The 25,202-nt window shown below is 42.2% G+C and overlaps 1 protein-coding gene across 2 annotated transcripts in view; it reads right to left on the reverse strand.

The window, feature by feature from the left end:
• Positions 1-2,205: 2,205 nt before the first annotated feature.
• Positions 2,206-25,202, reverse strand: part of VIPAS39 (VPS33B interacting protein, apical-basolateral polarity regulator, spe-39 homolog) — a 33,206-nt gene continuing 10,209 nt past the window's right edge. For both annotated transcript variants that reach the window (XM_010382721.2, XM_030930308.1), the window contains exons 7-20: positions 25,030-25,086; positions 21,053-21,145; positions 19,896-19,929; positions 19,324-19,426; positions 17,518-17,545; positions 14,257-14,330; positions 12,286-12,361; positions 11,664-11,798; positions 10,715-10,756; positions 10,296-10,385; positions 5,850-5,936; positions 4,850-4,939; positions 4,209-4,313; positions 2,206-3,166 (exon numbers count right to left, since the gene is read on the reverse strand). In XM_010382721.2, the coding sequence (XP_010381023.1) occupies positions 3,146-3,166; positions 4,209-4,313; positions 4,850-4,939; positions 5,850-5,936; positions 10,296-10,385; positions 10,715-10,756; positions 11,664-11,798; positions 12,286-12,361; positions 14,257-14,330; positions 17,518-17,545; positions 19,324-19,426; positions 19,896-19,929; positions 21,053-21,145; positions 25,030-25,086 (1,035 nt within the window). In that variant the 3' untranslated portion in view covers positions 2,206-3,145. The remainder of the gene's footprint in view (positions 3,167-4,208; positions 4,314-4,849; positions 4,940-5,849; positions 5,937-10,295; positions 10,386-10,714; positions 10,757-11,663; positions 11,799-12,285; positions 12,362-14,256; positions 14,331-17,517; positions 17,546-19,323; positions 19,427-19,895; positions 19,930-21,052; positions 21,146-25,029; positions 25,087-25,202) is intronic.

Genomic DNA, 25,202 nt, shown 5'->3' on the forward strand with positions numbered 1-25,202 from the left:
AGCAGAGATTGTGCCGCTGCACTCCAGCCTGGGCGACAGAGCGAGACGCCATCTCAAAAAAAATAAAATAACATAAAACAAAAGCAAAGCCTCTACACTTGAAATGTAGGGCGTGGAAGTTCTCATCCAACTCAAGAAACACTTCCTTACACCAAAACAGTCAGTAGGTCATCCTAATGTTGCCAAGTAATGCTTCCTGCTCCAAAGGAAAAAGAAGCTCAAAACCTCCTAGATCAGTATGACCAATGCAGCATACAAGTTGTACAGACATGAATTCTAGGCCTATCCTTTACTTATGCATTCTCAAAAGTGGAGATCAGTTGTTACTGTTTTGTATCATGTCACCTTGGCTAGGCTGAACTGCAATTTCCAGAATTCCCTTCCCTGTATGTTTCTGGTTAAGGTGGACCACCAGAGATATTTCTGTGCAAGACCAGGAAGGTGGAAATGAACAGCAACCAACCTGTGCATAATCAGGGGAAGTACTTTTGTAGTTCACACATGTTGCTGTTTATCTGCTGGGGGTACCTTGCTGGTGAGGGGCAACAGTTGGACCTGTAACTGCTACATCTTCCCTGGTTCCTCCTTCAGTTGCTCACTCCTGGGCTGGGTGTTTTTCCGTTCCATGACAAAGGCCACTAGCTTTTCCAGCAGCGGGACACCCACTTCATGAAGGTTGGAGGCTGTGAGAACTGACATGGGTCCCAGTCCCTGCTCACTCACTTTATAACAATCTTCCCTTCTTCACGGCCTTCCCTATGGATTTCAAGCTCTACCATTGGACATGAAGACAACTACCTTAATCAGACCCTCCAGTTGCCATCCTTGAGTGGAAGTACTCAAACAGAAAAGACAGGCTCTACTCCTCAGTACTTCTCATCCAATTTCTCTAACAGGTCAGAGAAAGGTCAAATGTCTCTAACAAACTGCATATATAGATTAGATTAAATAATGCATATATATGCCCAATGGTTCTGCTTCTCTAAATGAACCCTAACCAATATACTAGTTAATAAAGTAACCACTATTTGTTTGAAGATGAACCAATAATTTTAGTACAATCTAGCAAATTAAACTCTTGTTTCTTCAATAGCAAGAAGGATGATCAAGAAAGGAACTAAGCATGAGGTTACCTGGAATTGCAAAGTGGAGGAGCAAAAGCTGGAGTCTGATCCCCTTAAAACAGAGTTTCTTAATACCGGTGTTACTAACATTTGGGCAGGATAATTCTTTGTTGTGGGACTGTCCCGTGGATTGTAGGACATTTAGCAGCATCCCTGACCTCTACCCACTGGATGCCAGTAGCACTCCTAGTGTGGCAACAGAAAGCAACTTCAAACATTGCCAAATGTCTCTTGAGGGGCAAAACTGCCTCCAGTTGAGAACCATATTGCCTTAAAGCATGGTATGTGCCTCTGTAAGAGCATCTTCTCTTTTCTTTCTGTGACTTCACCCACTCCACAGTCACAGGAGCACAGAACTCTACAAAATGTTAGCTGGGTGTGGTGGCATGTGCCTGTAGTCCCAGCTACTCAGGAGGCTGAAGCAGGAAGATTGCTTGAGTCTGGGATGTCAAGGCTGCAGTGAGCCATGAGGGTGCCACTGCACTCCAGCCTGGGTGACAGAGCAAGACCATGTCTATTTAAAAACAGGCCAGGTGCGGTGGCTCACGCCTGTAATCCCAACACTTTGGGAGGCCAAGGCAGGAGGATCACCTGAGGTCAGGAGTTCAAGACCAGCCTGGCCAACATGGTGAAACCCCCATCTCTACTAAAAATACAAAAATTAGTTGGGTGTGGTGGCAGGCACCTGTAATCCCAGCTACTCGGGAGGCTGAGGCAGGAGAATCATCTGAACCTGGGAGGTGGAGGTTGCAGTGAGCTGAGAGTGCCACTGCACTCCAGCCTGGGTGACAGAGTAAGACTCCATCTCACAAACAAACAAACTCTATAAAATTTTAGATTATCTAATGAATCCAGAGAAAGAAAGGGACTCACCCAGCATCACATAACTAGTTAGTGGTAGAGGTGGAAAAAGTCAGGCTTCTGTTAACCACATAGCCCTGCTTTGCCATAGCACTGTTACTCTACAACCTGACATGTGCTGACAGGCTGCTGAATGCAGTCACTGAGGAAGACTTGTAATGATCCTAAGATCCTGAGCAATTATTTCATAATTCTGCACAAAACCACCAGGAGCAGGAGAGAAGGCACCAAGGAAGAAATACTTTTATTAGGAGTCTACGCATGTCAGAAAAACCCAGTTCAGTCACAGAAAAGGAGGCAAATATTGGTACAGAGGAAGAATCCAAGTGTGAAAATAATACCTCCATCTAAATATCCTAACAGAAATGCTGCTGAGTTTAGCCCAGGTGAAACTTCTGAAAGCTCCTGGTGAAATGGGAGTTTTGCATAAAGAGAGAGCTCTCCAGCACTGCTGCATCTGAGCTTCTTATAAAGTGACGGGTCTGGGCTAGCAGTAGAGGAAGAGATAAAGGGGATGTCTCATCACCCAAGCAAGGTCATCTGTGTTCAAGTGAGAGAAGAACCTTAGGGTTTTGGACAGAGTAAACTGGGCAGCAGAGGGAAAATGGCTGAGGAAACACAATGTCTAGGCAATGTGTGGCATAATGTGGAGGGGTCTGTGCAGTCTGGTGTGAGTGCATCTCCAGCAGGTCTTGGGAAACACTGGCATTCCTTCCTGGGGCCATTTTGGTTCTGTTCTGACTTCATTCGGAGCAGAACTGCCAATGTCCAGCACCAAGTCCTGGATCATAATTAGCTGAGTGGAATGGAGTGGTCACCCTATGACACCTGTACCTCTTCCTTTCTGGAGCAGTCACTTTTCTCAGACCAAGTGAGATCTTACCCAGTAGGGGCCCAATCTAGAAATCACTCCCACCTTCATATGAGCACCAGGTGGAGGGAATCATTCTCATGAGTCAAAGCTTTAGATCTCGATCCTCAGATGATGTTCCTTGGACAGAAGTTCAGTCTGAAGTTATCTGTGTCAAGAGTAGCTGGCACTGCCTGTTGATAATGGGCCCAAGCGATGTGATGCTGCAGCTCTCTCAAAGAGGAGCTCTCTCTACTTTCACAGGCAGGAAAGGAGGAAATGAGGCAGGTTTCAGGGTAGTCAATGCCACTTAATTCTTCCATCGAATTTGCTATGGAAAGAGGAAACAATGAAGGTGTATGATCAGTTTTCACTTATCCCTATAGCAAGGCAGAGAAAATGCAACAAAACAAGGCTCATAGCTAGATAATGTAAAGAAAAGAAAAAGTAGAATCAGATCGGTAGGTAGGGGATGTTGAGAAATTTTTAAAAATATGTGGGGGAGTTCATTTATTCAAAGATGCATTAAACACCTATTTTGTATTTTACAAGCCTAATTTTGGTCATTTGACTCTAAGGTAGGTCCCAAAATACCTAACAGGGAACTAACTTTCATATTAACAAAAAGCTCAGCAATTTCATGCTGTGAGAGATGAACCAGCTGTGCTCCCCAGATAGCTAACATCTATTTCACCCACTTCTTATTTTCAACAGGTAGGTCCCATCCCTCCCCATGAGACCATACAGTTTGGATATTCTGAATCTGAAACATGTTTTCATACTGTCTTTTTTTTTTTTTTTTTTTGAGACGGAGTCTCGCTCTGTTGCCCAGGCTGGAGTGCAGTGGCCGGATCTCAGCTCACTGCAAGCTCCGCCTCCCAGGTTTATGCCATTCTCCTGCCTCAGCCTCCCGAGTAGCTGGGACTACAGGCGCCCACCACCTCACCCGGCTAGCTTTTTGTATTTTTTTAGTAGAGACAGGGTTTCACCATGTTAGCCAGGATGGTCTCGATCTCCTGACCTCGTGATCCGCCCATCTCAGCCTCCCTAAGTGCTGGGATTACAGGCTTGAGCCACCGCGCCCGGCCTATACGTTCAATATTTAGTTTCTCCTACCTGCTAGGTTTAACTATTATCAGAGCATTACAGTTAAGTCTTAGCTTGAGGTCCCCAGATTACCCCCCTATCATACCGCATCTCAGGAGTAATTTCTGCTATTCAAAGCAGTACTTTTGACATTGTGGCCAGAGGAGAGCCTTACATCCATGTGGATTAGCCAACTGCAATCCTTCCAGGCCTTGGGAACATACACTTGGTACTGTTTTGTGAACTGTCTCCCGAGCCTGCTGGAGGGATAAACTGTAGCTGCTCACCGAGCTGCTGAGAAGAGCATCAATCTTCTCCTCCTCTGCTGATCCTTTATCTACCTTACTCCTGTATGCTAGCAACTGTTGACGATCCTTCAGGTCCCGGCAGGTCTGTGCATCAAAACAAACAATACGAACCTCCAATCAGCCTTCTGTACAGGGTTCTTTTTGCCCAGGATGGTCTCAAACTCCTGGGCTCAAGCAATCCTCTCTCCTCAGGCTCCTGAGTAGCTGGAACTACAGGTGTGTGCCACTGTGCCGACATGAGGGCTTATTTCTTTCTGTCATCATCACTTTGACCCAAGACTCAAAGAGAGGCTAAGAGGCTATAGTGGGATGACAGTGAGGTCCAATGCCTACAGAACTCCATGTTGGAGAGAAGACTACACAGCTTATGTAGCTTGATTTAGTTCTATGAATTCTCTAAGTATGACAAGTTTATAAAAACACAGAGAAACCAGTCAGAGGGCTGGGAAAATAATACAGGAATGCTGGTCTCCAAACGAACTCTTGCCAGATGATTCTGTTCATTCAGTCAAAACTGGTGGGAGCACCTCAGGATCTTGGACAGAGAATATTATAATCCCCACCACTGCCCCCCCGCCACTGAGGATCTAACGGAGGACTCCCATTTCTTGGGGACTCACATCAATGACGACATCATGGCACTTGAACTTAGTGGCTAAGTTCAACTTTGTGTCCACATCTTCCACCAGATTGACATATTCCTGTAATATCTGTGGGAAGAGGTACTTCCGATTAATGATTCAAAGACCCATAAGGCATAGAGCTCTACAAGGTAGAAAAGAAAGTCCTGAAGACGGCAAAAGAGTTCAACAGCAAACGTGTACAATTCCCGTCATCAACCATAGGACTAGTTCTGCAACGGGAATGAGGTAATGCTACACAGTACTTCCATGTTGCCTCAGTAAGCAGGAAAGAGCACACTTCTCCTGATCCTAGAGCCAGATACACACACCAGCAATGACAGTGCTCTAGATCTGATCCAGTGCTTTGCTCATTCTTCCCTGATGTCTTTTCTCCACGAGTTCTGCTTTTCTATCATTTGAACGGTACATCAGTATTCCACTTGGGCTAACATAGTAGATGCTACTCAGAGAGGACAGTTTGGAATTGTTTCTTTTTTTTTTTTTTTTTTTTTTTTTTTTGAGACGGAGTCTTGCTCTGTCACCCAGGCTGGAGTGCAGTGGCCGGATCTCAGCTCACTGCAAGCTCCGCCTCCCAGGTTTACGCCATTCTCCTGCCTCAGCCTCCTGAGTAGCTGGGACTACAGGCGCCCGCCACCTCGCCCGGCTAGTTTTTTGTATTTTTTTAGTAGAGACGGGGTTTCACGGTGTTAGCCAGGATGGTCTCGATCTCCTGACCTCCTGATCCGCCCGTCTCGGCCTCCCAAAGTGCTGGGATTACAGGCTTGAGCCACCGCGCCCGGCCTGGAATTGTTTCTAAAGGGGAGAAAGGGAGAGAATTTCAATCCCTGGTCTTTTCTATCTTGAGGCCTATTGCAACCATTGTGCTGCCTTTAAAGGAAAACAAGGGCAGATCGGGTTTCCCATCACTGACCAATAAGAGGCTTAAAGTTAGGTATCTGAGAATCTCCTGTACCCAACTCTCTTTAGGAGCCATTACCTGCACAGGGGCATTGTTCTTGTGCAAAATTTCGACAACCCGATGGAAGCCAATGGGTGCTCTCTTCTTGGTATAGCCCAGCCAGTTCTGAAAGAGGAAGATGGGGCAGCGGTAGGTAGGCCAGGCACACTCAACACATTCTAGGCTAGTCTATGTTTTACGATCAGACCAGAATAATGTGGTGGGTGGGTGGAGGTGCTGAAGGATACAGAAATAATGAGAAATGAATTTTTCAGAAAAATCAAGCGATTTGAGAAAGTAGAAATGAATCAGGTTTGAAATAACTTCTTAGATCTATAGAAATGAATGCAGGGAAAAGTCTTGAAATACTACTAAATGGGATAAGTAACTTACTTAATATTTGTAATATGAACTTATCAATGTAGAAAATAATTCCATCTTCCATATCTTTATAAGTATAGATGTTTATTTGCAAATTCATGAGGGAAGGTCTAAACTTTTAACAGTGTTTGCCTTGAGAAAGGGGGTGAGATAGGAGTAGGTAGAAAATGAAAAAGGAACTTCACTCTTTCTATACTTTAATACAGTGTTTGATTTTGACAACAGACATGTATTGCTTTGTTAATACAACTAATTAAATAATTAACAAATGGGAAAAACAAAAAAATTTCAAACCTACAATGGAAAAACAGATATTTAAAATGTAAACCAATTCATATGGAATCACCAAAGATCCCACATAGCCAAAGCAATCAATGTTAAAGAAAAACAAAATGGAGGCCGGGTGCGGTGGTTCATGTCTGTAATCCCAGCACTTTGGGAGGCCGAGGTGGGAGGATCACTTGAGGCCAGGAGTTCGAGACCAGCCTGGCCAACACGGTGAAGCCCCATCTTTACTAAAAATACAAAAATCAGCTAGGCATGGTGGCACATGCCTTTAATCCCAGCTACTTGGAAGGCTAAGGCAGGAGATTAGCTGGAACCTAGGAGGCGAGGTTGCAGTGAGCCGAGATTGCACTACTGCACTCCAGCGTGGGTGACAGAGCAAGTCTCCATCTCAAAACAAAAAAAAAGGGGGGGGGGGTGGGTAGGGGTAGGAGGCAACATGCTTCATGATTTCAAATTATATTACAAAGTTATATACAGTAATCAAAACAGTACAGTGCTGGCATAAAAACAAACACATACACCAGCGGAATAGAATAGAGAGCCTAGAAATAAACCCAAGCATACATGGTCAGCTAATTTTCAACAAAAGCACCAAGTGGACCCAATGGGGAAAGGATAGTCTCTTCAACAAGTGGTGCTGGGAAAACTGGATTTCCACATGCAAAACAATGAAATTAGACCTTTATCTTATACCATACACAAAAATCAACTCAAAATGGATAATAGACCTAAGCATAAGACCTGAAGCCATAAAACTCCTAGAAGAAAACATGGGAAAAAGTTCCTTGACATTGGCCTTGACAATGATTTTTTGGATATCACACCAGAGGCTCAGACTACAAAAGCAAAAAATAAATTGGATTACATCAAACTAAAAAGCTGCACGTGGCAAAGGAAACAATCAAAATGAAAGGCAGCCTATGGGTTAGAAGAAAATATTTGTAAACCACATATCTGATAAGGGATCAATATCTAAAACATATAAAGAACTCACACAAGTCAATAGCAGAAATAAAAATTACCAGATTTTAAAAATGGGCAAAAGACCTGAATGGACATTTCTCCAAAGAAAACATGAAAATGGCCAAGAGGTATATGAAAAGGTGATCAATATCACTAATCATCAGGGAAATGCAAATCAAAACTACAGTAAGACATCACATCACACCTGTTAAGATGGCTGTTATCAAAAAGACAAATGATGTGTTAGCAAGGGTGCGGGGAAAGGGAACTCTTGTACCCTGTTGGTGGGAATGTAGATTGGGGTAGCCAATGTGGATAACAGCCTGCTGTGAGCTACGGTCATGCCACTGCACTTCAGCCTGGGTGAGAGTGAGAGCCTCTCTCAAAAAAAAATAAATAAAAATGAAAATAGAACTACCATATGACCCAGTAATCAATCCTTCTTTTGGGTATATACCCAAAAGAAATGAAATCATCACCTCATAAAGATACTTGCATTTCCACATTCATTGTAACACTATTCATGAGATGTTAACTATTCATGAAATGTAACTATTATAAGTTATTGCTGAGAATTTAAATGTCTATAACTTACAAAAATAATAAACAAATAAATAATTCCCTCCCCCCCAAAAAATAGCCAAGATAAGGAAACAATTTAAGTGTTCATTGACAGATAAATGGATACAGAAACTATGGAACTATGGTATATATATACATACATGCTGGAACATTAGCTTTAGAGATCTAATTACAAGATGAGGACTGTAGTTAACAATATTGTACTGTAATCAGGAGTTTTGCTAAATGAGTAGATTTTAGCTGCTTTTGCCACAAAAAATAATTTGAGATGACAGATATGTTGATTTGATTCACTGTAGTAACCATTTTACCATCTACATGTAACTCATAACATCTTATTGTATAACTTATATACAATATATAACATTTATCTTTAAAAAAAAAGAAGAAAGATAACAAGTGTTGGCAAGGGTGTAGCAAAAAGAGACCCCAGTATACTGTTGTCAGTGGGAATGTAAATTAGTGCAGTCATCATGAAAAACAGTATAGGCATTCCTCAAAAATGTTTAAACAGAACTAAAATATTATCCAGAAATCCCACTATTGGGTATATATCCAAAGGAAATGCAATCAGCATCTCACAGAGACATCTACACTCCTATGTTTATTGTGGCATTATTCGCAAGAGCGAAGATATGGAAATAACTTAAGTGTCTATTGATGGATGAATTGATAAACAAATTGTGGTACATATATACAATGGAATGTATTCAGAACTTAATAAGGAGATCCTGACATGTGACAGCATGGATGAACCCAGAGGACATTATGCTAAGTGAAACAAGCCAGACACAGAAAGGAAAATAACTTCATGATCTCACTCATATGTAGGATCTACAAAAGTCAAACACATAGAAAGTAGTTTCCAGAGAGGGGAAAATGTAGGTCAAAGTTGTAGTTATGAGGATGAATAAATTTAGAAATCTAATGTACAGCATGAGGACTACAGTTAATAATAGTGTAGTGTATACTGGAAATTTGCTAAGAGAGTGAATTTTAGGGGCTCTTACCACACTCACAAAAAATGGCTAACTGTGAGATGATGGATGTTAATTGGTGTGACTGTATAATCATTTCACTATGTATATGTAGATCAAAACATTATGTTGTACCTTAAATATATACAATAAAAATTAATTTTAAAAAAGGCAAATCAGTAGAGACATGACAACAAAACTCAATGCAAGGTCTTTGGATCCTGATAGAAAAAAATACAGAAGCAAACCAAAACAGCTATAAAGAATGAATTTAAATATGGACCATGATTACATATATATTATTATATTAATGTTAAATTATTTTAGTGATAATTATATATATATATGTAATTTTTTTTTTTTTTGAGACAGGATTTTACTCTTGTTGTCCAGGCTGGAGTGCAATGGTGCAATCTTGGCTCACGGCAACCTCCACCTTCTGTGTTCAAGCAATTCTCCCGCCTCAGCCTCCCGAGTAGCTGGGATTACAGGCGCACATCACCAAGCCCAGCTAATTTTTGTATTTTTAGTAGAGATGGGGTTTCACCATGTTGGCCAGGATGGTCTCAAACTCCTGACCTCAGGTGATCCATCCACCTCGGCCTCCCAAAGTACTGGGATTAAAGGCGTGAGCCACTGTGCCTGGCCCAATATTGTGCTTATGAAGTATTTAAGGAGAGGTGTTAAGATGTCTACAACTTACTTTCAAATGATTCAGAAAAGAAAAACACATAGGTATAGAAAAAGAGAAAGCATATATAGCAAAATTGTTTTTTTTTTTTTTTGAGATGGAGTCTCGCTCTGTCGCCCAGGCTGGAGTGCAGTGGCGTGATCTCGGCTCATTGCAAGTTCCGCCTCCCGGGTTCACGCCATTCTCCTGCCTTGGCCTCCCGAGTAGCTGGGACTACAGGCACCTGCCACCACACCCGATTAATTTTTTGTACTTTTAGTAGAGATGGGGTTTCACTGTTTTAGCTAGGATGGTCTCGATCTCCTGACCTCGTGATCCACCCTCCTTGGCCTCCCGAAGTGCTGGGATTACAGGTGTGAGCCACAGCACCCGGCCAAAATTGTTAATAAATTAGTGTAGATAAAGACTATTATACTATTATAATATATATTTGATTATTATATGAACTATAAAATTCATTCTTTCAACTTTTCTTTAGGTTTGAAATTTTGGAAAATAAAAAGTTGGAGGAAAAATGTACACCAGTAAGCAGAACTTGTAACATGATAGAACCCTTCTGTCTCCCAAGGCCTCAGTAGCACTAAACAGTTCCAGGGCACACACCTTTGTGGTGAATAGGGCGTCTACATCATTCCAGGCTCGAAGCTTGGCACGAGCAGCCAGGGCTGTCAGCACATACTGTTTGTCTGGGATCTGGAAAGCAGAGACCAAGAAAAATTAAAGGGAAGTAGAAATACATCAATGGGGGTGCTTGAGAATTTTAGAAAAGACAGACATTAAATATTTCCTGATATTGACTCTGCTCTTAAAAATCAAAACATTTCTCAGCTCAAGAACTTCTTAATTTCCAAGCCCCACCACTGCTATAGGGCATTCAGTCTTCTCTCACTTTCCCAAACTCATTCCTTTCCACCTTCAACCTTGAATATCAAAGGACATACTGTACAGGGTTACAAAGCAACATCCACTCCATGTAGTTACCCTGATCACTCCTTTCATAACACTGACCAATTTGTATCTACCTTAAATGTCTTCTTCAGGTTGATGGGACTGCTGAACGTCCCCTAGGATGAAAGCGAAAAAGGAACTTTAGTGATATTGACTTTCCCATGTGCCACCCAAGCTCTCATTTTCTCTCCCACTACAGAGACTTTCTACATCTTACTCCGTTGCCATTTAAACACAGAAGTTAATTTCAGGGAAAAGCTCCATTGGGAATAGTCAGATACCACTACAAGCTGGCTTATCGGGAACTGGATTAATAAGTATGGTGCTTTTTCCCATTTTCTGCTAATCCAAATAAGGGGAAAATGTCTGCCTGTTAGCATGGAATCTAAACTTCTTCGAAAAAGTTTGGAAGAAGGCTCACGCCTATAATCCCAGCACTTTGGGAGGCCGAGGCAGGTGGATCACGAGGTCAGTTCAAGACCAGCTTGGCCAGCATGGTGAAACCCCATCTCTACTAAAAATACAAAAAAAAAATTAGCCAGGAGTAGTGGCACACACCTGTAATCCCAGCTACTCGGGAGGCTGAGGCAGGAGAATTGCTTGAACCTGGGAGGTGGAGGTTACAGTGAGCAAAGATCACACCACTGTGCTCCATCCAGCCTGAGTGACAGAGCGAAACTCCATCTCAGAAAAAAAAAAGTATCCACAGCTACTTGCTACCCTGCTGCCCTTCTCCACACCATGCTAATCCATTTGAAATCATGGACCTTTGAACAGAGACTTCTACAGGTAACAGCACCAGGGATAGAACTTGCTATGCTAGCATGCCAGCTTACTTGAAGCCACAAACCTTACAAACCTCTTCCCTCCTGGCCAGATGAGACCCTCTTACCCCTGGTGAGGGCCAGGAAAGCTTCCAGGTGGATTTCTGAGAACTATACATACCCATTATTAATAGAGTACGTAAAAGTACTGGATTTGAACTATGTTCTTTTTGTGGAATCTTCCATATTTTGCCTGTACCTCAGCCTCCGTGTAGTGATAGAAGCAGGAGTAGAAAAGCGTTGTCACTAGTGGCATGTTGAGGATGGAAGCTTTGCGGGGGTGCTTTCGGAAGATCTCAGTCTGTCCTGCTGATTCTAGATGGCGATCATTTGCCTGTGGTAGAGTAAGCCAAGTAAAAAACAAAACAAAACAAAACAAAAAAACAAAAACAACAACAACAAAAAACAATGTCCATGGAGTAGAGGCAGGAGAAAAGCCTTTTAATACTATAGCAGTTGTGTTTCCCACCCTAGGAGTGAAAACAAAGAAGAGAAAAAGAAAGAAATTGCCTAGGATATCCCCAGGGTAGTTTAAAATCCATAAAGTGATCATGGATCCACGTTGGATGGAAACAAATAGAAGTGGTGATGACATGGGAGATTTGGGATGAAGAAGAAATACTTCCAGGTTAACAGCTGGTAAGAGGAAAAAGGATCCTAAAAACAATGGAGGAAGGGGGCTATTGTGTAGAGGCAGAAAATGAAAGGCTTTTAGAAACCAACAAGAAATGACCCACGTGCAGAGTATAGAAATCTCCTAGATGCTGAATGGCACTGAGCCTTGGCGCTGACGCAGAAGATGTAGAGATGAGGAGTCTAACCTCAATAATGATCTGGCGTTCCAGGAGCGTGTAATGGTCCTGTATGTGTGCAGAATCTTCTGCTGAAAATGGCAAGCTGGTAGAGTGCCAGAAGGTTAGTACTTTTCTCTATTCGAAAAAGGAAACAAACCCAACTAAACCAAATCACCAGCATAAGTATAAGAGGCTCATGGTGCCTCACAAGTCTGATCTCAGTTCACCTTTAGAGCATCCCTTAGAGGAAGAAAGACATAGCATGAATGGTGTGAATTTCATATTAAAGGTTTTGCCAATTCAAGAGGGATCCTGAAAGTCCACAAAATACTTATAGTCACTCATAATTTTGCTGATAAATGAAGTAGGATCTTCTCATTTTGGGAGCTGGAATATTTGGTGAACCAGTCACAAAGCTAATGAGTGAGCCTAGGCAACTGCCCATCATCCACATCCCAGTGAAATTCTGTGGCTTGTGCTTAACTTACTGAGGGGACACATAGATTTGTTGGCCATTTTTTTTATTGCAGAGTACAAAAGGTAAATTAAATTACATGGCATGGTGGTATGTTTATAGATTGACAAATATCACAAATGTCAAGGGTCCTATCTTCAACACTGCATTATGCTTTTTGTTTGTTTTGAGATGGAGTCTCTCTGTGTCGCCCAGGCTGGAATGCCGTGGAGTGATCTTGGCTCACTACAATCTCCACCTCCTGAGTTCAAGCAATTCACCTGCCTCAGCCTCCCGAGTAGCTGGGACTACAGGTGCATGCTGCCACGCCCCGCTAATTTTTGTATTTTTAGTAGAGACGGGGTTTCACCATGTTGGCCAGGATGGTCTTGATCTCCTAACCTTGTGATCTACCCACCTCAACCTCCCAAAGTGCTGGGATTACAGGCGTGAGCTGCCACACCCAGCCGCATTATTGTTATACATGAAGATGCTAAGGGACAGCATCTTGCCAAAAAGTTATGTGGTCAGTCAATGGGGAAGGCCAGGAACAGAGGTCAGATTTTAAATGCCCAGTTCACAGGTCTATCTTTTAAAAAGCACTGCATTATTCCCCGTACTCTGCTCACTCCAGGAAGAACTCTGAGTTTTAATTGCACTATTCCAGATAAGTTTTAGCCACAGTGAATTTTTAGAAGAGATAAATTAGAGAGATGCTTTAAATTCTAGTTACTTCACTATTTTAACTTTTCTCCTTGTTTTCCAGAGGCCATATAACATATCTCAGTATTTGGGTAACATTAAATGGATTTCACTGATATAATCAAATTTCTAAACTTGAAGCCGGGAAATCACGTCACATGAGGAATGGTTGAAACAAGCATGAGCGCTGAACCTGAAGAAGAAAGGACTACTTGAGAGACGCTACACCTGTCTCAAAAGATACAGGGAAGCAAGTTTCAGCTTAACATAAGGAAGTACTTTCCAACAATGAAGGTTGTTCAAAAACAAACTGAGCTGTTTCAAGAGCAACGGGCACCCTGTCACAGGAATATGTGGAGCTGGGTTTTATAATAATTTTAATTCTGGATGAAAGCTTGCCCTGGATCCGTGGTTCTTGGACTTTGGGGTTTCAAGGACCAGTAACACTGAAAAAAATGCATCAGGTCCCTAAAGTATTGCTATCTTTTTATTACCTAAGGTCACAAAAAAAGGTACAACGCATTTTGGTACCAAATAAGAGGAGAAAAGTGAGGACAAAAATCCTCCAATAAAAGATAGCCTTTCAAATTAAATAAATTTGGCTTTAGGAAAAAAATCTCTCTACATTTGTCTTTTTTTTTTTCTCGGTTTACCACTAAGCAGTGGAAACTCTGCTGGGGACTAGTGTGTGAACACCACTGCACGAGGCGACCCTGAATGATGCTGGTATGATTCATTGTTAGCCCTTCCCTTCCTGCCTATCCATTCCACCCTTTTTAATTTTCTTCATTCCTTCTGGGTAAAGGTATTGATACTTAAAATCACTTCTCCCCCATACTTACCCAATACAGGTCTTAAGAAATTCTTTTCGTTTGTCAGGGTCCCGAATGTTCAAATGCTCTCGATAATGAGATAGCTACAAAAAGCAGAAAAAGGCTTTGAGGTATTTTGTCTCCTTAGATGAGGGAGATAGCTGAATAATTGAACTTCCCGTGCTTTAAAAAAAACCAAATTCTTCATTTCTGGGTATAAATGGTTATGGGGGGCGGGCGGGGGGATAGGCAAAGAGTGACTACATATCATTAGTAGGTTTATCTATAACTGCACTGTACAATACAATAGCCTCTAGCTACAACTGTTTCTTTAAATTTAAATTAATTAAAGTAGAAATTCACCTCCTTAGTTAACACTAGCTACTTTTAAAGAACTCAGTAGCTACATGTGACCAGGGGCTACTATATTGGACAACACAAATATGTAAATTTTTTTTTTTTTGAGACGGAGTCTCGCTTTTGTTGCCCAGGCTGGAGTGCAATGGCACAATCTCAGCTTATTGCAACCTCTGCCTCCCGGGTTCAAGTGATTCTCCTGCCTCAGCCTCCCGAGTAGCTGGGATTACAAGCACCCACCACCATGCCTGGCTAATTTTTATATTTTTAGTAGAGGCACGGTTTCACCATCATGGTCTCAAACTCCTGACCTCAGGTGACCTGCCCCACCTTGGTCTCCCAATGTGCTGGGATTACAGGCGTGAGCCACTGCGCCCAGCCCAAATATGGAATATTTCCATCATTGTAGAAAGTTCTATTGGCCAGTGCTGATCTATCTAATGAAGCACTGAGTAGATACAGTACTGAGCTTTACCTTTAAGTTTCATTTTAGCCTCAGTATTTAACCGAAAATGAATATTTTGCTTCAGATTTAGATTTTGAAAAGTCAAAGAGCTAAATGCGTATTTCAGTGTTATTTTTGGCATCCTTGACCATGTACATGATCAATGGTAGTATGATCATGTCAACATCTAACAATTAGCATCAGTAATATAAATAGGGCATGTCATTCTGACTCACTGTTCATAAATATTCACAGATTGAGCCAACAGCTATATATAAAAATGTAAATGTATATAAAAATGTAAATGTAAAAATGTAAATAAGACAGAATAACAGAAATTATATATCATAACCCAATCTTTGTAAAACATTTCATATAAAATAGTTGGTATACAATCATTCCTAATATTAAAGAAAGTAATCTTTAAGAGGTATAGTTAATTTTTTGTTATTCAATTCCATTTCAGCCTTAGGTCTTTCAAGAAAAGTTCTTCTTGGGAAACCTTCATATTCTGTGGACATACACTAAAAGTGTTCTATCAGCTTTGCCACTTCCAAAGTTTACAAGGTTGAAAAATTCAAAATCTATATACAACAACATGCATGATAAATCATCTTCAATTCAAACATGAGTATAAAGAAAATAAAGTTTTAGATTAAAATGAGTTACCCAAAACACATTTATTCTCACTAATCAAATTCAAAACAAAAAAGTTTATAAGAATGCTGTAAGAAGAAAAATCCTTATAGTTTTGAACTTAGAGAGATTTAAAAATATAAATAGCTTTTCAATAATTACTACAGGCTGCCAATCATTTTCAGTTGATTAAGAAAAAGGATTTTTCAGATTGTCTCATGCTTTGAATATTAAGTACAAGTTCCTTTCAGAAAACATGTTACTGAGCCAGGTGAGGTGGTTCACATCTGTAATCCTAAAACTTTGGGAGGCCAAGGTGGGAGGACAGCTTGAAGCTAGGAGTTTGAGACCAGCCTGGCAAACAAAGTGAGACCCCTATCTCTACAAAAAGATTTTAAAAAATTAGTCAGGTGTGGTCATGTGCACCTGTAGTCTCAGCTACTTGGGAGCCTGAGGCTTGAACCAGGAATTGGGAGTCTGCAGTAAACTATATGTAAAATACATGATCATGCACCACTGTACTCCAGCCTGTCTCAAAACAAAAACAAAAACAAAAACAAAAAAAACCCATGTTTCTGAAAAGCATTTTCAGTATTATATTGTAATTATGCTGTTCAAAGGTTAACAATACTTAATGTGCCAACTGAATGTGTTGTACAGTAACTAAAAAAGCAATCCTGCCGTCAACAGTGCTGAGAAATCCTTTTTTTGAGACAAGGTCTCATTCTTTCGCCCAGACATGACCTCCCAGACTTAAGCAATCCTCCCATCTCAGCTTCCCAGGTAGCTGGAACTACAGGCATGCGCCATCATGCTTTACTAATTTTTACAATTTTTTTAGAGATGGGATCTCACTATGTTGCCCAGGCTAGTCTCCAACTCCTGGACTCTAGTGTTCCTCCCACCTCAGCCTCCCAAGTGCTGGCATTACAGGCATAAGCCACCATGCTTGGCTAGAAATTCTTATATCTGCATTATAATGACAAGTTTTTTGTTTTTTTTTTAACATGAATTGCTGAAGTTTTAATAATACAATTGAGTTTTTGGTAAAATTTCAGATTTATTCTTATATTCCAGGAGTTCATTCTATGATTGTGAAAATCTGCCAAAATTCAATCTTAACACTTGGCCATTGAATTCTCAGCCAAAACATGTTGGGTGTATCATCAACTTGACCTATCTTCCTTCTTGACCCATATCTGGTTTCTTAGCCTCTTAGCCTTCAACATTTTCTTTGTGAGAAGCCAAAACCCCAAAACTCCTACCAACCAGGACCTGAAAACAACCGGAAAACAAATCACAAATTGACCAGGCCAATTTTCACATATTTATTTTTTAAAACTTATTCATAAGCCCAACCAAAAGAGCATATAAAAAGAAAAATACATCATTCAGATTAAGTTTTCAGGTTTTCCAGGTGCCTCTCTCTTCTGTATATAATCAATATCAAAGGAAATAGCTCAATCAGTCTAGGATCTTGGAGGCTGAGGTTTGACTTAGATTTCTGGGTTTGTTTCTTTTCTGAGACAGAGTCTCACTCTATCATCCAGGCTGAAGTGCAATGGCATGATCTCAGCTCACTGCAACCTCCCCCTCCCAGGTTATAGAAATTCTCCTGCCTCAGCCTTCCAAGCAGCTGGGATTACAGGCGTGCGCCACCACACCCGGCTGATTTTTGTATTTTTAGTAGAGACAGGGTTTCGCCATGTTGGCCAGGCTGGTCTTGAACTCCTGACCTCAGGTGATCCGACCACCTCGGCCTCCCAAAATGCTGGGATTACGGGCGTGAGCCACTGTGCCCAGCCTAGATTTCTGTTAAACTGGTCCCCAACTGAAACAAAGGCCACACTTACCGCCAGCTCTTCTGTTCTATCTAGGAACCTGGGAAGAAGCAGAAGGGAGCAGGGCATTTGTATCTATTGATGTGTGGCAGTATAACCTCACAAAATAGAGTGCCTCCTCTAGGAGAAACACAGTTCAGACTCATTTCCCTCTATACACAAGATAAACGGTTGATCAGGTATCATTGTTCCCCTGGTCTCTCTGGCTGATCAAAAAGCAAGGACAAGAAGGTATTGCAAGGAACTAATAACTTTGTTAACAGGTCTGGCAGGGAAGCTCAGAGCCATCTACTCGGGCCCACAGAAAACTTGGTTGTTTTTTTTTTTTCCCCTAAGATTAAAGCACTATTCTCTGTCCATACAATCTTGAAAACATATTTTCTATATTGTTCTTTACTGTTTTCATGGACAGAGTACAATGTGTTTTGTCTCCCCCACAGGCTTAGGTAAAACCTTGGAGCACCAGGACTTTTGTCTTCTGATTCTTCTTTACTCTGAATAGACCACCATAATTAACATTACCATTTTGGCTTGGAGGTGATGCCTGATAAAGCCTTGTTCATTGGGGAAGAGGAAGGGAGGGAAGGAGGAAGGGAGGAAGCAGCCAGCCTCCGTGACCATGTCTTCTTTTGCAAATTTCTGGCTAACACCTGTAATCTTGACCCTAACCAGGTAACCTGCTTTTCCCCACCTCAGTCTTCTGGGGAGCTCATTGCTGTGCTGGAGTCACTGGGTAATCAGAGTCGCCTTGGGCCACATGTCAGTCTAAACAGAGGTTCTAACCATTTCCCTGACACTGAAGAAAGGACATCATATGCACCTATTTTATTTTATTTTTTATTTTTTTGAGACGGAGTCTCGCTCTGTCCCCGGGGCTGGAGTACAGTGGCCGGATCTCAGCTCACTGCAAGCTCCGCCTCCCGGGTTCCCACCATTCTCCTGCCTCAGCCTCCTGAGTAGCTGGGACTACAGGCGCCCGCCACGTCGCCCGGCTAGATTTTTGTATTTTTTAGTAGAGACGGGGTTTCACCATGTTAGCCAGGATGGTCTCGATCTCCTGACCTCGTGATCCGCCCGTCTCGGCCTCCCAAAGTGCTGGGATTACAGGTTTGAGCCACTGCGCCCGGCCATATGCACGTATTTTAATCCAAAGGTGGGAAATAGTCCCCACTGACTGGAATTAGAGGGAAGAAAAACATGGTAAAAGACCTCAGACCTCTTTACCCCCAGCAGACATGCCTTTCTCTCACCAATCAGAATCCTACCTAGTTTTATAGGCCCATGCAAATCTAATCACTTCCATGAGGCTTTACTTGGGTATCCTGACTGAAAATATTTCCTTCTTCTCTTCTACTGTACTTCCCACTGGTATCACTTAGAAATCAAGTAATAAAAGATACCTTTATTCTACGTCTTTTTTAATAAAACACTTAATAAATATTAATACTACAAACTAGGTATTAGGATAAGTGCTGGCTCACATACTACCCCTTCATATTCATAATAACCCTGTGGGTAGGTGTGATCATCTCCATGTGAGAGATGTGAAAACCTCACGAAGAGGGCTGGTAACTTGGCCAAGGTCACTCTATGAATGATGTGGGAGATCTGTAATAACATTCAACCCAAGTGCGTGTGACTCCAAAGCCTGGTTCTTAACCAGCTTGCACCTTATCATAAGCTGTGCTGTACTGCTAGTTATCTCCTCACACTTCAATAGCTTGTTGGGCAGTTGCTGTCTTCTGTTCCTTTGTATCCCTCAGAGTGCTTTGAAACAAGTACTTACTCAACTTTATAGACCCGACGATCAGTTCTTACCTGAAGAGGTCTAAAAGCAGCTTTTGATCCCCTATTTCCTTAAGGAAGTGAATAAGATGTCTCAGGGCAACCTGTCGCACCTCCAGCTCTCGGAAGAGGATCTCTGTCAGACAGTCCGGATTTAGGTTGAGAAAGATTAAAGCCTATTAGTCAAGTGTGAAATTGGTCTCCCTGCTCACACATTCCAAACAATATCTCATCAAAGCCTAACAAAAGCTAAGAATAGTTTACCCCTATGTCTTAATTCACCATCAACACACTCTATGGTCTTGGGCAGCTCATAGCCATTGAGTCAGCTTTTCATTTCACACCAACCCAAACAGCAGGCACTTAGCATGGATTCTGACTTCTTCAAACCAACACAGCCATCTGAGGGGGCTCTGTGGTTAATGTAGTCATCACCCTAACGGATGCCCTCAGAGATGTGATGTGTGCTCTGAAGTCTCAGGCCACCCCAGTTGTCTCTGAAATAGACTTGACTAATGAATTCTGGTATGAAAGGCACATGGCATTCTCCCCTCGAATGTGGCAGACACCTTGCTGACTGAAGATTTCCTGCAAGCCATTCTCACCTTTGCTCAGTGTCCTCTTCAGGAAAATCAGAACCTACAGGAGAAAAGAACAAAGACTGTGCAAACTTTCCAACACAGAGTCGTGCCCTGAGCACTACAGACATGGGGCCAGCAACTCATTAGCAATCTCTGCAGGTACAGTCACCAGCTCTGTATGTGATGGAAGGAAAGCCAATGGATATCTGGAACTGAGCTGTGTCTTGGGAGACCACATGCCCGTGCCCATGCTGCTGAGAGACACCTCCCTCTGAAAGAGGATATGCTCACACCTCTCCTCCCTGAGATTGTTCCATGTAACACACAGTAGCCAACCTTCTGTGTCTTGGTTACAATCAAGGGTTTCACATAGGCTGGGCATGGTGACTCATGCCCGTAATTCCAACACTTTGGGAGGCTGAGGGAGGTAGATTACTTGAGCCCAGGAGTGTGAGATCAGCTTGGGCAATATAGCAAGACCCTGTCTCTACAAAAACATTTAAAAATTAGCCAGGCAAGGCCAAGCGCAGTGGCTTACGCCTGTAATCCCAGCTCTTTGGGAGGCCGAGGCTGGTGGATCACCTGAGGTCAGGAGTTTGAGACCAGCCCAGCCAACATGGTGAAACCCCATATCTACTAAAAATACAAAAATTAGCCTGGCGTGGTGGCCCACGCCTGTAATCCCAGCTACTTGGGAGGCTGAGGCAGGAGTATCGCGCAGTGAGCTGAGATTGTGCCATTGCACGCTAGCCTGGGTGACAGAGTGAGACTCCGTCTCAAAAACAAAAACAAAAAAAAACAAACTAGCCAGGCATGGTGGTATGCACCTGTGGTCCCAGCTACTCGGGGAGCTGAGGTAAGAGGATCACTTGAGCTCAGAAGGTCAAGGCTACAGCTAGCCATGATCACACCACTGCACTTCAACCTGGGCAACAGAGTAAGACCCTGTCTCCAAAAACAAAACAAAACAAAACAAACAAACAAAAAAACCACAGGGTTCCACGCTTAGTACATGTGGCACCGGCTAAGCTCTTAAAGCACAGATTACTTAGAATCCTACACCTCCAAGGGGAATCCAGGATCTTTACTTAACATTTAACACAAAATGTTAGTCTGTTTGATTGGATTTTCAGAAACTAGTAAAAACAATAATTAAACAAACAACAAATTTGACAACTCACAGCCGTAATGACGTTTCCGTCATGCATGCTTACTGCCTCTTCTAGGAGTTGTAGTTTGTCCTGTAAGGAGCGGAATCTCTCTAGTGAGCAGACCTGGCAGAAAAACACTAGAATCAGTACAAAAGAAGACAGTTTTCTTTATTCCTTTGTCACTGGATACTAAAGAATGAGCAATAATGAAACAAAATGTCCCCAAGGAGAGTCTCTTTATTTTTACACTAGGGTCCCCAGAACTTATAAAACAGTAGGTTCCCACCACCCTCTCTAGTTCTAGTTCAGCCTGCTGCCCTACAAGAAGCTAATGTCCTGAAGTCTTGATAAAGTCAACAGAAATCACTTGTTCTTTCTTAAGAACCCTTACATCATAATTTGCATACAGTAGAATGTACCCTATTTAAGTATATAGTTCAGTGTTTTTTTTTTTTTTTTTGATACAGAGTCTCCCTCTGTCGCCCAGGCTGGAGTGCAGTGGCATGATCTCAGCTCACTGCAAGCCCCACTTCCGGGTTCACCCATTCTCCTGCCTCAGCCTCCCGAGTAGCTGGGACTACAGGCGCCCGTCACCATATCCAGCTAATTTTTTTGTATTTTTAGTAGAGATGGGGTTTCACCATGGATCTCCTGACCTTGTGATCCGCCAGCCTCGGCCTCCCAAAGTGCTGGGATTACAGGTGTGAGCCACCATGCCCAGCCAGTATCTCATAGTTTTAACTCACATTTTCTTGATAACTATAATTTTAAGTATATTTAAAAATGATTATTGGTCATTCATGAATCTTCTTCTGTGATGTGTCTGGTCAACGCTTGTGCCAATTTTTTATCAGACTGTCTACTTACCACTGAGCTAAGAGTTTTATCTTTTTTTGTTTGTTTGTTTGTTTTTTTTCGAGACAGGGTCTCACTGTATTGCCCAGGCTGGAGTGCAGTGGTATGATCATGGCTCAGTGCAGCCTCAACTTCCTGGGCTCAAGCAATCCTTCCACCTCAAGCCTCCTAAGTAGCTGGGACCATAAGTGAGTACCACCACACCTGGCTAATTTTTATTTTGTAATGATGGGATCTTGCTATACTGCCAGGTTTAATAAAAGTTTTATATATATTCTGGCCAAGTGCAGTGGCTCAGGCCTATAATCTCACACTTTTGGAGGCCAAGGCAGGCAGATCACCTAAGGTCAGGAGTTTGAGACCAGTCTGGTCAACATGGTGAAACCTCATCTCTACTAAAAATACAAAAATTAGCCGGGGGTGGTGGCGCACATCTGTAATCCCAGCTACTCAGGAGGCTGAGGCAGGAGAATCACTTGAATACTCTGGGAGGCAGAGGTTGTAGTGAGCTGAGATCGCGCCACTGCACTCCAGTCTGGGTGAAAGAGGGAGACTCCATCTCAAAAAAAAAAAAAAAAAAAAAAAAAAGAAAAGTTTTATATACATTCTGGATGAAAGTCCCTTATAATACATGTGTTTTGAAACTACTTTCTCTGAGCTATGGTGGTCTTTTCATGGTTTTAACAGTGGTTTCTAAAAAATAAAAGTTTTAAATTTTGATGGAAGTCCATTTTATCAATTTTTTCATTTATAGTTCATGCTTTTTGTGTCCTAGGTAATAAATCTTTGCCTAAGCCAAGCTCATAAAGATTTTCATCTATATTTTCTTCTAGAAGTTTTATAGTTTTAACACTTAATTTACATTTAGGTCTATGATCCATTTTTTAAATATATTTTTTCATTCCCAATCCTTAGAACCTGTGAAGTATGATCCATTTTATCCGTTATTTTTGAGAGAGAGGGTCTCGCTCTCTTGCCCAGGTTGGAGCGCAGTGATGCAATCATAGCTCACTGCAGCCTTAGCCTCCTGAGCTCAACTGATATTCCTGCCTCAGCCTCCTGAGTAGCTGGGATTACAGGCGCAAGCCACCACACCTGGCACTATGATCCATTTTGATCCATTAATTATTATGATCATTGCCAATTCTACCAAAACTGGTCTATACATTCAAGGCAATCTCAATCAAAATCTCAGTAACTCTTTTGTAGACACTGCCAAGCTGCTGCTAAAATCGATATGGAAGTATAAAGGATCTAGAATAGCCAAAACAAGAGAAGAAAAAAGTTGACAGTTGAAAGCTTCAACAAAGTTGAAGTGTCTTGATTTCAAGATTTATACAATAATCAAGACTGTAGTATTAGCTTAAGGATAAATAATCCAATGAACTAGAATAAAGAGTCCAGAAATAGGACTACATATATATGATCATTAATTTTCTTATTTTCTTCTTGAGACAGGGTCTTGCTCTGTTACCTAAGCTGGAATGGAGTGGCACAATATCAGCTCATTGCAGCCTCGACCGTCAGGGCTCAAGCAATCCTTCCATCAAGTAATTGTGACTAAAAACGTATCCTGCTATAAAATTATAAATTATATTTATTTATAATTATAATTATATTTATATATTTATAATTATAAATTATAATATACATTTATATTATAAATTAGTCACACCTGGGTTTTTTTGGGTTTTTTTGAGACGGAGTTTTGCTCTCGTTGCCCAGGCTGGAGTGCAATGGCACAATCTCGGCTCACCACAACCTCGAGCTCCCGGGTTCAAGCGATTCTCCTGCCTCTGCCTCCTGAGAAGCTGGGATTACAGGCATGTGCCACCATGCCCGGCTAATTTTGTATTTCTAGTAGAGACAGGGTTTCTCCATGTTGGTCAGGCCGGTCTCAAACTCCCAATCTCAGGTGATCCGACTGCCTCGGCCTCCCAAAGTGCTGGGATACAGACGTGAGCCACCACGCCCAGCCACACACCTGGCTAATTTTTTTTATCTTTTGTAGAGACATGGTCTCACTATGTTGTCCAGGCTAGTCTTGAACTTCTGGGCTCAACAGATCCTCCCGACTTGGCCTCCCCAAGTTCTGGGATTACAGGCGTGCGCCACTGCGACTGGCCCGATTTTCAACAAAGGCATTAGCAGGATAATTCAAAGGGGAAAGGATAGTTTTTTCAACAAATAGTGCTGGAACAAATGGAGATCTACATGGGGAAAACGATGAAACTCAAACCCTTACATCACACCATATGCAAACATGAACTCAATGAATCACAGATCCAACATAAAAGATTGTTCTCGCTCTTTTTTGGGGGGTAGGGGAAGCGGAGTTTCACTTTTGTCGCCCAGGTTGGACAGCAGCGGCACGATCTCAGCTCACTACAACCTCTGCCTCCCAGGTTCAAGTGATTCTCCTGCCTCAGCCTCCCAAGTAGCTGGGATTACAGGTGCATGCCACCACGCCCGGCTAATTTTTTGTATTTTTAGTAGAGATGGGGTTTCATGTTGGCCAGGCTGGTCTAGAACTCCTAACCTCAGGTGATCCACCTGCCTTGGCCTCCCAAAGTGCTGGGATTACAGGAGTGAGCCACCACGCCCAGCCTCTCACTTTTTTTTTTTTTTTTTTTTTTGAGACGGAGTCTCGCTCGCCAGGCTGGAATGCAGTGGCACAATCTCAATTCACTGCAACCTCCACCTCCCGGGTTCAAGTGATTCTCCTGCCTCAGCCTCCCAAGTAGCTGGGACTACGGGTGCCTGCCACCATGCCCGGCTAGTTTTTTATATTTTTAGTAGAGACGGGGTTTCACCACATTGGCCAGGATGGTCTTGATCTCTTGACCTCGTGATCTACCTGCCTCAGCCTCCCAAAGTACTGGGATTACAGGCATGAGCCACCGCCCCCAGCCCAGGCCTCTCACTCTTAAATGTACTTTTCCCTCTCATCCATCACTCTTTCCCCACTACCCCATCAAAGCAACAGTAATGGAGAATCAGAAATTGTGCCGCTGACTTTCAACCTTAGTGGACTTATTTTCCCCCTGAAATTCATTGAACAAATGAGAACTGAAGAGAGGTCAAAAAATCTTCCCTGTGTGAACAAGCTGCCCAACTTCCCAAAGAACCTCACAAAAATTCTCTGTCCTTACCTTTCCCTTCCGGAGGCGTCGCACTGTATCACTGGGGCTCCAGTCATTGCTGTAATCCTGGAATATTAGCAATACATGAATCCCAGGAAGTTAAGGAATCAAATTTATCAGTATACCAACTCCTCAACTCAAACTCAGTCTTAGTGTCTAAGGGGGAAATACTTTGTGGGAGG

This window comes from Rhinopithecus roxellana, chromosome 5 (genome assembly GCF_007565055.1).
Source record: "Rhinopithecus roxellana isolate Shanxi Qingling chromosome 5, ASM756505v1, whole genome shotgun sequence".
Taxonomy (NCBI): domain Eukaryota; kingdom Metazoa; phylum Chordata; class Mammalia; order Primates; family Cercopithecidae; genus Rhinopithecus; species Rhinopithecus roxellana.